This window comes from Anguilla anguilla, chromosome 9 (assembly GCF_013347855.1).
Source record: "Anguilla anguilla isolate fAngAng1 chromosome 9, fAngAng1.pri, whole genome shotgun sequence".
NCBI lineage: Eukaryota > Metazoa > Chordata > Actinopteri > Anguilliformes > Anguillidae > Anguilla > Anguilla anguilla.
In genome coordinates this window covers 31,788,590-31,799,897 of record NC_049209.1, presented here as the reverse complement: position 1 = coordinate 31,799,897, position 11,308 = coordinate 31,788,590, and the positions used below count along the sequence as shown (strand labels likewise).

Sequence of the window (11,308 nt, the reverse complement as noted above, 5' to 3'; positions counted from 1 at the left end):
TCATACTTCTCATTTGATTGGCTCATTCCCTATTCAAAGGCAGCTTACAAAGCCTATTTGTTGTCAAAAACAAAAGAAAGAAAACAGGGAGACAGGCACAGAGAAAAGCTCCTTCATACAAGTAAGATTTAAATCCCTTTAATAAAAGACATGAAAGGTAGTGTAAACAAAAGGAAAAATGAAATAAACCAACAAAATGCAAGTCGACACCATTTACAATCACAAAAAGAAAACTGTACATCACTTATCGCCTAAAGCCGCTGCTTTTCTCACATCCTGGCATTTCAGTTTCACAGCATACAGGCAGAGGGGCCTGGAAACCTCCGTTCTTTCTCCCCCTCCCAATTTTAAATTCCAAACTGCCGCTTTTTCGTACAGGGAGCGAGTACCTCGTAACCTGTGAGCGACGTTAGCATTGCGGCGCGGGGCGAGGCGGGGGGCTATTTGTACAAGATGTCGTAGTGGCCCGGTCTGTAGAGCAGGAAGAGGCGGGGCTCGCCCCCCTCTGGAAAGACGTGATGGTTGACCGTACCCCCTTCGCCCCGGTCCATATACTCCACCAGTATGGAGGTGTTCAAGACCTGGGCCAGGGCGATGATGTGAATGTGGTCGCTTTCCTTGGACATGGGCTCCACCTCCTAAGGGGGAATGGGGAAGAGCAGCTTTGGGTGGCACTGGAATGGCTCAGACACGTGATCTCAGTCTCCTCCAACCGCTCGCAGTCAACAGCCGCAGCCGTTCAAACTACTGCCCGAACTTGTGTCCACAGCCAAACGATGGCCAAAACAAGAATACCTAAACCGCAATTCACTTTTTAAAAAATTAATAAATAAAATGATATCTTGAAAAAATCAAGCTGTTATCTCAGGAAAACAACATTTGTTATTTCCTGGAAATTACATAAATAACTTGAGATCTAGTGACAACAAAGAAAATTAACTTAATTAATTTAACAAATAAACTGTATGAATCCATGGGCTTTTAGGGCTCAGTACAAACCTATATACTACACTTTTCATGCACTAACTGTAACAGTGGACCCCATCGTTTTAGGCGCTGATTAATTACATATGTCATTACAGAAAGTCTACAGTACACATCAGTTGAGTTAAATTACATACATCACTGTGCTGTGAACCTGTGACGAGCCCCATAAATCCAAACCTGTTCTTTGCTGAAATAAGCTGAGTAAAAGTGCATGTCTGTGTTATCGTGGACAAACGGCGGCACACGGCCACAGATGGGGGGGGGGGAACGGAGAGCAGCCCGCTAAAGCTGACCTGCTGCAGAACTCCTTGACGGAGCGGCCTGCTAAAGCTCACCTGCAGGCAGAACTCCTTGACGGAGTGGCCTGCTAAAGCTGACCTGCTGCAGAACTCCTTGACGGAGCGCCCTGCTAAAGCTGACCTGCTGCAGAACTCCTTGACGGAGCGCCCTGCTAAAGCTCACCTGCTGGCAGAACTCCTTGACGGAGCGGCCTGCTAAAGCTCACCTGCTGGCAGAGCTCCTTGACGGAGTGGCCTGCTAAAGCTCACCTGCTGGCAGAACTCCTTGACGGAGCGCCCTGCTAAAGCTGACCTGCTGCAGAACTCCTTGACGGAGCGGCCTGCTAAAGCTCACCTGCAGGCAGAACTCCTTGACGGAGCGCCCTGCTAAAGCTCACCTGCTGGCAGAACTCCTTGACGGAGCGCCCTGCTAAAGCTCACCTGCTGCAGAACTCCTTGACGGAGCGGCCTGCTAAAGCTCACCTGCTGGCAGAACTCCTTGACGGAGTGGCCTGCTAAAGCTCACCTGCTGGCAGAACTCCTTGACGGAGCGCCCTGCTAAAGCTCACCTGCTGGCAGAACTCCTTGACGGAGCGCCCTGCTAAAGCTCACCTGCTGGCAGAACTCCTTGACGGAGCGCCCTGCTAAAGCTCACCTGCAGGCAGAACTCCTTGACGGAGCGCCCTGCTAAAGCTCACCTGCTGGCAGAACTCCTTGACGGAGCGCCCTGCTAAAGCTCACCTGCTGGCAGAACTCCTTGACGGAGTGGCCTGCTAAAGCTCACCTGCTGGCAGAACTCCTTGACGGAGCGGCCTGCTAAAGCTGACCTGCTGCAGAACTCCTTGACGGAGCGGCCTGCTAAAGCTCACCTGCTGGCAGAACTCCTTGACGGAGTGGCCTGCTAAAGCTGACCTGCTGCAGAACTCCTTGACGGAGCGCCCTGCTAAAGCTGACCTGCTGCAGAACTCCTTGACGGAGCGGCCTGCTAAAGCTCACCTGCTGGCAGAACTCCTTGACGGAGCGGCCTGCTAAAGCTCACCTGCTGGCAGAACTTGACAGAGCGCCCTGCTAAAGCTGACCTGCTGGCAGAACTCCTTGACGGAGCGGCCGCCCTCGATGAAGTGCTGGAAGAAGGCGTGCTGGCGCTGCAGGTAGCCGGACGTCAGCAGCCGCAGGTACACCACCACGTAGTCCGACATGCTCTGCTCGTTAAAGCAGCCCAGCAGCTCGGCCAGAGTCGGCTGCTTCTCACACAGCTCTATCAGGTCCATGAACTGCAGGAGGGGCCAAGGGAGAGAGGGGGAGGTGGGGGGACCCCGGGCAAAAAGGGAGGGGGGATGATTAATCTTTCATTTTTACTCGAGCAAAAACAAACAAAAAAAAGTCTAAACTTATATTTGGGAGGGCTTAATATGTAAACTAAACCCATTTATTTTATGTCTCGGGCAATTCCCTTTGTTCATAAACAATTTATTCATTGTTTCAATTGAGTAATTAAGAAACAACATGTCTAGACTTGCCATTTAAACTGTACAATTAGCTCCACAAACTTTTGAGCTGGAAACTTCTATTTCTTCTATTATTTTTCCACATTTTTAGTTAGCTTATTTTAGTTATGTTTTCATGTCCTAAATTCCCAAATAAAAATGTGGCTAGTAACATGCATATTTAACTGTGTTGTGCCTGGGTCTTTCATTTCTTACAAGCTGCATTTTTATTTCATGGACTTCGGCACTTGGGATAAGGAAACTAAACCCATATATGCAGACACTGCAGAGCAGGCTAGTTTATTATTAAAGTCAACCATGTCTTGTAGCACTGACTAATACATTTTTATGAAGGAAAAAGCAATGGAATGGGAGCTCCCTGGGAATTCATATTTTATCTTCTGTGAGTGTGAATAAGAATGAGCTATTTAACTATATTCAGTGCAACTCAGCAAGGACTCCCCTTTTCAGAGTTAAGTGTTCTCGCTCGTCCCTACCACGGAGCTTCTCCACCCTAGCTCTCCAGTGGTGGAACAATCTCCCTGTTCCTCTATGAACCACTCAGTCATTGCCCATCTTCCACCGTAGTCTGAAAACGCATCTCTTCAGACTGTACCTGGACTAACTATCACTACTCTGCAGGGCACTCCCAATCTAGAATCGCTCTTATCACTTGTATCCTTCGAATTCGTTCCTGTGGCAACTTTAAGTTACACTTGTACCTCCATCCAGCACTTACATTGCAGTTGCATCGTTATCTCGATGTTGTCATGACACCTAGTTTGACTTACCATTATGTTCTGGCCTGGCCTATGCCTACTGTGTGAACTGGACTTAATGTGTTCATGGCTATGAATAACTGTTACATAATGAGCATTGTACCTTATCGGACTCATGTTTTGTAGTTGTTCTAATGACCTTCGGTACGCACTTATTGTACGTCACTTTGGATAAAGGCGTCAGCCAAATAAATGTAATGTAATGTAAGCAACTGCGCATGTCAAGAGAGAACGCGCCTATCTCATATATGCTCAAGTCCCTAAAAAACCAGTGAATTGTCCTGTCAGAATCAGAACAATTATGTGAAAAAGGTGTTATTTACGTGCCGAGGTCCGTGTGACTCACTGTGTTGTGGAAGTCTTCGATGGTGAACTCGGTAAAGCCCTGGTTCACCAGATCAAGTTTGCTTTTAGCAGCCACTGCTTTGAACCTGCGGAGCCACCGTACAAAGACAGAGACAGGTGCAATGAGCAATATCCCTCCGTCTGCACTGCAAAGGCAATTACTCAAGAAGTATTTAAACATTGTATTGTACACAGTGCATTAAAGAGGGCCCCATATGAAAAAAAAATCATGTATATGTAATAGGAAATAATAATACAACAGTGTGGAGTCTGAGCTTAGGGTGAATTCAAGTACACTCCAAGGACATGACAGAAGCACCTCGCAAGGTCTTTATCCACCATTTATCTACAAATAAGTACTCAAGTCAGAAGCAGCAAGTGCCATTTTTAAAGGAACACCAACATTTGATAAGTGGCGCAATGTGGTAAAATGTTTCAGAGCAAGTGCACATACATTTGACGATGACTGAATGCTTGAATGCGTGGTACGACACACTAAAAACAATGCAGAGCTGTGCTGGTTATGTAAGGCAGGAAACATACTTGATAGAAATTACATGAACGCGCACGCAAGATTGCTGTCACGTGTATCCTGTGGTTGTTCAGAGCATTCTTTGTGCAAGTCCTCAAAAATTAACACTACGCGTCAGCAAGGTGCAATACCCGCATACACCACAAGGGCAGTATATGTTTTATGCCTAGTGGCAGATGGTAGGAAGCCAGGAAGGATGGCGGAATCATTTGAACAGAAGCCCTGATCTGCCCCCAAGTGGACATACCTTTTAAACCTCCAGTCATACAAAAGGTAAGCAGACGAGTATGTGAATAATGTCACTCAGGACACAACCACTTCATGCACATGTAGTGCAATAAAATTGTATGCTTCCAGCCTAACAGGTGTAATTTGAGCTGCAGCTTTTCTTTTCCACAGGACAAAACAGGAGGTATGTCTTGCTTGCAAGATCAAGGCCCCTTGCTGAGGTTCCTAATCAAACGCCATGTCTTCATTTTTTAAATCAAGGTCATTCTTTATTTCTTGCAGTGTAATGATCTTGTGATCCAGATAAGAGCCTTTTCTCCCAAAGCAAACACAGATACACAGATGTTTGCTGAGGCTAAATAAATATCTGTTATTAGCAGATTTATCTGAATGGCCGCAGGACATTTTGCCCATACAATGACATATTAAGCAGGGAAATATATAAGTTAATATTATTTTATGTCGTGTTATATTTTCTGTTTTATCCAGGTTTTCTTGTTTTATTATACCGTTTTTGCCGCCTCCGTTTTACCTAACATAATCTCTTTGATACGAAAATTATTCCTGGTCTGTTCTGCGCTTTATTTTCTCATCATGCTGTGGTTAGTTTTCAACATATATAATACGGGAGTATACGAATGTTGGGAGATTTTGAAAGAATACCTCCAAATGTTCCTTTCGAATACCTAAAATGGCTCTACGTTTACCAAGAGTGCTACTTCTAAATAACTTTAAAACAGAAATAAGTTAACCCTCTGCAGAACACATGAAGGAGACTGACTGAACTGCCAGATTTGGGGATGCAGTTATGTCAGTGCATTAAGAGACTTTCACCTCTGCAGCTCCTTGCTGTCATCCAGCAATGACTCCAGATGTGAGAAGCCGAAGGCCCTATAGAAACAGTTCCCATCTGGCCTTGTCTTACGGATATACGAGTATTTTTTCTGCAGGTCCTAGGAGAGAAGTAGATAAGTAGGTGTACATGTTAAATGCGAACCATTTCCTTACACTTTATGTCACCATACATTTCTCACACAAACAAACAAACAAACAAACAAACAAACAAACAAATAAATAAATAAATAAATAAATAGTACACTGAAGCACTATGCAGGGCAGTTTACCAGGAAAGGGTCCAATAATAAATGCTGAGTCAGGTAAAGTTATTGCTACTTTATGTAGGCTATATATGTGCGTGAGTTGGGGGGGGGGGGGGGGGTTCTTACCTTTATTTTTTGCTGATATACAGTATCATCTTGTGCATACTCTCTCTTCAGTATAGAAATGTCCTGCCTGACTGACACTAAGGGATTGGAGGTGGCTATCTGAACACAGGCACAAAGGCAAACAAGCATGGATACATTCAGCATCTTAATACTGAACAACAACGGCAGAACAAACAGAAAAACCGACATCAATTCAGATTAATAATCGGAAGCATCAAACTGATGTTACAGAACACACAGATATAAGCATATTGGGGTAACACGTATGCCACTTTAGGCAATTGTGGGACACTGCAGCTCGAACTGAGTACATCTCAATCAAGCCTCTAAGGTAGATGATACCTGAACATGCCAGAGTGAGGATCACGATTGCTCATAGGGCTGCTTAGTTAAACAATCAAACTCTGGAAAGATGAAACTGTACTGTGTCCATGCTGATGTGACTGGTGTTCAGGGCACTCAGGAACTGGGGGCACTAGCCGTTACCTCCTGCTGGATCCTGTCCTGCTGTGCCAAGATAGCCTCATCGTATGCGAGGCAGTTCACCCCTAAAAAAGCAGGAAGGGTTTTACCACAGCAAGAGGTCATATTTATACAACATGGCAATGAAAGTAGAAACGGGTATTACACTAAAAAGGGGTAACTGCCTACCTACGTCGATGGGGAAACAGAGCTGCCCTGGCCGAGAGAAACCTAACAATCAAGTTGACCATGTAAGCCTAGCCAGTCCAGTTATGCATAGTGGTCAGTGGAAAAGTTAACAATACATCAGCTAGACTATTCTATGCGGGGCGAGGCAATCATTCACAAAACGAGTGTATTCTGTACTGCACATTTGTACATTTAAATGGGTTCCCATTCATTTCTTCAACGTAGCGATATAACTAGTGTACGTTTCAATATAGCTGTGTAGTAATACTAGATTTAGCTACATTATCATCTTGCAAACTTGCTATCCTCATAACCTCGGATGCTTTTTAATGTAGCAGCCTCGCATTTTCTATCTGGGGTTGCAGAAGGCACTTGACGTTAGCCAAGTTACCTACAGTTAATGATCCTACCTCAATGTAAAAACCTACTTAATAATTCGAATGGAATCTTAAAATGAAACTAATGGCAAAATTAGCTAAAATTGACTGGACACATTGGCAAAATAAGTGTGGGAGGCTTTGTTTTCTGATTTCGTAAGAATCCCCTAGAGCTATTCGAACTATGGTCGCTAACTAGGCAGTGCTAGACGTTTTAGCAAAATTACAAACATGGGAACGTTGGCAAAATTGAATGTTGCTAGCGAACTTGGCTAGCTAGCGAGTCAGTTATCCATAGATAACATTAGCTAGATCCATTTCATTTTAGCTAACGTTAGCTGGCCAGTAACATTACAGGAGCTTGTTGTATGGGTGCTGTGTTGTCCATGACCAGCTACCTAGAGATGCTTTGCCAGTATCTGAGCATCAAACATGATGACATTAAACAAGGTAGCTGCCTGGCTATATGACCTATTACTCTTGGCCCCCCAGTTGTAGTTCAAAGGAACCATTTAGCCGCTTCACTCACCCTCCATATCTCGCTGTGTTATTTCCTGCTGTTTCTCCTCCGCCATCTTACTCTCTTCCCCGTTCCCCAACCCAACTGTACTACTACATTTATGAAAGCTTCCGGGTCAAGCACAGATTTGACTAATTTTTCAAAAATTTTGAATGATTCTGGACAGAATCTTTCGGCTAGGTCCGCGTACTAACGTTAAGTATTACGTATTAAAATACGTTAAATACGTTGAGACTGTCCTCCGAACCTTAGAACACCCGACGTCATGACAGCGTAAATACTGCTATCTGCACAGAACCTGAATATTTCTGTGCATGGATGGAATAGGAGAGCACTTTTCCCTGACGACATGGTGTCTTTCGGCATCTTTTAACCTCATTGGTTTCGGCTTTCCATTTAACTGTAGCAGGCTCAGCAATTCGTATTATATACGGTATATTTGCTGGTATTTGTTTTGTTGAGTTATCAGCTAGTAGCTTAGCTAGTATTCCAAGTTATCAAATGCGCTAATTTCACTAATAATTATTCAACAATATTTACACACTATCTAGTAAAACTAAAAGGCATTCAAAGCATCATACAAGAGGGTTGGCGATTTAGATCTATTAAGATTATGATTAATCAGTGTACTAAGCTGCTTGAGCTACAGCCCTACATAGGGAATAAAGTCAATAAATGCTCATTGTTAGCTGATGACAGGCTACTCTGTTATTCAATGAACGAAAATTCAAAATCTTCCTACAAAGTTAGCTTCTAACACATGCAGTGTAATCGAAATACAACAGAAAATAACCATGGCCTATGCCTGAGCATTACCAAACAGGTCACATTTGAACCACCTAGTATTTCTGGAGCAAGGCTGGATTCAGATAAAGCTTACAGGAAGACAAACAAAATGTAAAGTTTTAAAAACGTTTTTATTGTAACAGAGGGAACAGAATGCTCACCACACAGCTAAGAACTTAGTGATCATCTGTATATCCACAGTTGAGGTTTCATAGAATGGACCAGGGATAAGTAAACAGTTGATGGAGAGGTAGCTAGATGGCTAAAGGGGGAAATTAAGATTTGTTCCACTGGGAGTCCGGAAGCTGAATGGGGTGATGGTCCCAAATAGGGAATGACAGTTAAGACGTCAAGTCTGTGTGCGGCTGCAGGTCGGGTAAAACGTAAGTTCTCATTCTTTCTTCTTGTAGGATTCTATGTGGGCCAGGATCCAACCCGAAGGCCCCAGGATGGCCAGGGAAAACATCGCCAGGCCCATCACCGTCTCCTGAGTATGAAATGTGTAGGAAAATGTACCATCAGCAACAAATTAGCGCGGCACTATGCATCATAACATAAATTCAGCACACAAACTGGCGTCTACACTGTACGTGGTCCAGGTTACTTTTCCATATGTTTTTCACGTTAGGTAATCACTGTCAGTCATCTTTAAAGCAGAAAAGCGGTGTATCCTCAAGGATCAGTTTACGCCACTTCTATATAATAGCAGCCTACCTACAATGGAAAAACAAAGTAAAAAATGAAAATGATGTCTTGTTGGTCTGCAATACTGAACGAGGGGTTGTGCGATAAATGAGTACATAGACAGACATAGACTAACGTATTATCCACTGCTATCGAGTCTGCCGACGACAAAAAACCGAACAGTGTAAATATTTCACAAAATGTGTCAAGCTAGCAACACAATCCATCGATAAGGTAACTTACGCAAATACTCATAATCGGTTGTTAGCCATATATATAACCCATCACAAAGGCACATGCATGTAGCCAAGACTGTAAAATTAAAGTTCTCAAGACTGATAACACTGTCAGGGTTATTCTTGCTCAGCTAAGGCCTCCCACCAAGTTCTTTTTCCAATACTAAGTAGCTAACCCGTGTGTCAGCAACATAAATTGCGTTAGACTATAGCTAGAATACAGTTATCCTAACTAAATGACCATTACATTGTTCAATGTTAGCTGAAGTATTCATTTACAATCAATGTTAATTTTAGTGAAGGATGCTAGACTAAGGTTACCAAAATTTCCCCGAACTTAGCTAGTTATTTTATAATTTGCAAGTTAGCCAGCAAACTAATGTTTAATTTTATTGACTGGCTAACATTATTCACAGTTATAAAGACTGATAAGATTGTTAGCTAACCAATATTCATAACGTGCCTAGCGAATAACAATATTATCACTGTACACAGTAAACAACTAGTCTAGTTAGCTGGCTTCAATGCATGTAGAGCTAACGACCTCCATTACGAAACAGTGACCTTCCTGAAATGAGCATATCGTTTTTTTAACTAGCTAGCTACAAACTGAGAACCATTATTCGGTTTTTTTATCAGTATGGTGACATTAACGAACCCGATAACTAAACTAGTTTCTTAGCGAAAACTTTAATTGAGGATTTTGTCTAGCTGCCAGCTAGACGCGTTGGCTAGCTATCTAGGCCTAGCTGAACATGCCCGAGCCAGGATTTCCAGAACACAAAGCAACTAACGAAGCACTCCTTTTTCTCACGAATGACTTACGAATGAGCCGAGGGGCTGCTTAGCCGGTCTCGTGAACAGGGTGGCGCGCTGAGTAATAGTAGGTCCACGCAAGGCCAGAGCCGAGCGGGCTGTAGCGATTCCACGCAGGACACCGGACATGTCTGGTTTTCAGTCTTAAATGAATGTATCCCAATGTCCGCGATTGGTAAAAGGCAATGAGCGATTGGGTCATCACATGTGGCGTTGTTGTTCGACTCATTTACAGAATCCATTCTTCTCATTGGTTCTCATTTCTAATCCCATGAATCACAACCAATCGTAAAAGACCGCGCTTTCCGTGAATATGAACCTCACCGTCTGGAGATGTCGCTTACGAATACGGGATCATGGGATATACGGATTGTGGGAATTGTGGTTCAAGGTAAGAACATCGACGAGACAAAAAAAAAAAAAAAAAACATTTAACCACATTGTTTCTTTACATATTTGGTGTGTACAAAACACAAGCACTCTATAGCTCATTATTAAGACAAGCTATACAGTCAGATCCAGAATAATTGGAGAAAACGAGGCTGTATAAAATCCTGAATAACTGAGGAGCTGCGCAAAGGGGTCTATGATAAATGCAAGCAAATAAGCTCGCAAGCTTTACTTGCATTTATATTTCTCTGCAAATCCAGATTGAAAAACTAACATTGCTGTGTCAGAAAAATCATCACGTTTTGTTAAAACTCATAAATTATCTAAAATTGCAAAGGTGGTTTATCTAATTAGAAAATGCAGAAAATAATAATTAACTGAAAAGTATATATATGGATATATGCAGAAACAAGCAAGTCATTTTCAGTTCATTATTATTTTGAGCATGTACTAATTAGAGGAAACTAAATAATACATAAAATTGGTCAGTCTAACATGTCACTTGAATGTCAAGTGTCTTTAATGAGAAAATCATGTTGTAGTGATAATATTTTCAAATATATACATTTTATTTTTATTGAAAGTAGACCTGGCGTCAGCTGGAGTTGAAGAAGGGGACACTTGAAAATGGAAAAGTGGCACAACTTTTTGTGTTCACCATAGCAAAACACATCCCGTTCAATCATAGCCTACTCATCTGCACAAGCCAGTGGTCATGTTAACACAGGATTCAGTATTTTTGCAAAGAAAGAGAGCCAAAATGCAGGGGGATAGTCCTAGCTAATTAAAAAAAAAAATTGCAATGGACAATGACACAGACTTGTGTCATTTTTTCACTTGAAATAGGGGTGAGGAATCTAGGTATTCTGCAGAAATCTATCATAGCTTATTTACTTCCATAAATGTCATTTTTATCTGGATTTGATAACACACGTCCATTAAAAAAACAACAACAGACATACTGCAAGAAAAAATAATTAGCACTT

General features: G+C 42.6%; 2 protein-coding genes across 4 annotated transcripts; both read right to left on the bottom strand.

The window, feature by feature from the left end:
• Positions 1-122: 122 nt before the first annotated feature.
• Positions 123-7,667, bottom strand: LOC118235933 (ubiquitin thioesterase OTUB1-like). 3 transcript variants are annotated; one of them, XR_004766944.1, is made up of 8 exons: positions 7,420-7,667; positions 6,349-6,410; positions 5,863-5,961; positions 5,471-5,589; positions 3,878-3,962; positions 2,345-2,539; positions 1,450-2,304; positions 506-638 (listed from the first exon to the last, which is right to left on the bottom strand). XR_004766944.1 is itself a non-coding variant. In XM_035433835.1 (7 exons), the coding sequence occupies exons 1-7, from the start codon at positions 7,463-7,465 to the stop codon at positions 441-443; spliced, it is 804 nt and encodes a 267-aa protein (XP_035289726.1). In that variant the 5' UTR covers positions 7,466-7,654; the 3' UTR covers positions 123-440. The 3 variants fall into 3 exon arrangements, 2 of the variants coding, with proteins under 2 accessions (XP_035289726.1, XP_035289727.1); XM_035433835.1 differs by lacking the exon at positions 1,450-2,304 and having other exon boundaries at positions 123-638; positions 7,420-7,654; XM_035433836.1 differs by lacking the exons at positions 1,450-2,304; positions 5,863-5,961 and having other exon boundaries at positions 123-638; positions 7,420-7,665.
• A 641-nt stretch (positions 7,668-8,308) lies between these two features.
• On the bottom strand, positions 8,309-10,127 carry LOC118235104 (cytochrome c oxidase subunit 8A, mitochondrial). Its single transcript, XM_035432122.1, has 2 exons — positions 9,942-10,127; positions 8,309-8,683 (listed from the first exon to the last, which is right to left on the bottom strand). The coding sequence occupies exons 1-2, from the start codon at positions 10,059-10,061 to the stop codon at positions 8,588-8,590; spliced, it is 216 nt and encodes a 71-aa protein (XP_035288013.1). The 5' UTR covers positions 10,062-10,127; the 3' UTR covers positions 8,309-8,587.
• Between the last annotated feature and the right edge of the window lie 1,181 nt (positions 10,128-11,308).

Bases quoted from the DNA above. Each gene is read 5' to 3' on its own strand.
- LOC118235104 (XM_035432122.1), bottom strand. From the start codon at position 10,061: ATGTCCGGTGTCCTGCGTGGAATCGCTACAGCCCGCTCGGCTCTGGCC. The intron at 8,684-9,941 runs GTAAGTCATTCG...TTTCATACTCAG, and splicing joins AGCAGCCCCTCGGCTCATTC to GAGACGGTGATGGGCCTGGC.
- LOC118235933 (XM_035433835.1), bottom strand. From the start codon at position 7,465: ATGGCGGAGGAGAAACAGCAGGAAATAACACAGCGAGATATGGAGG. The intron at 6,411-7,419 runs GTGAGTGAAGCG...CTGCTTTTTTAG, and splicing joins AACACAGCGAGATATGGAGG to GGGTGAACTGCCTCGCATAC. The intron at 2,540-3,877 runs GTGAGTCACACG...CCCCTCCTGCAG, and splicing joins TCGAAGACTTCCACAACACA to TTCATGGACCTGATAGAGCT.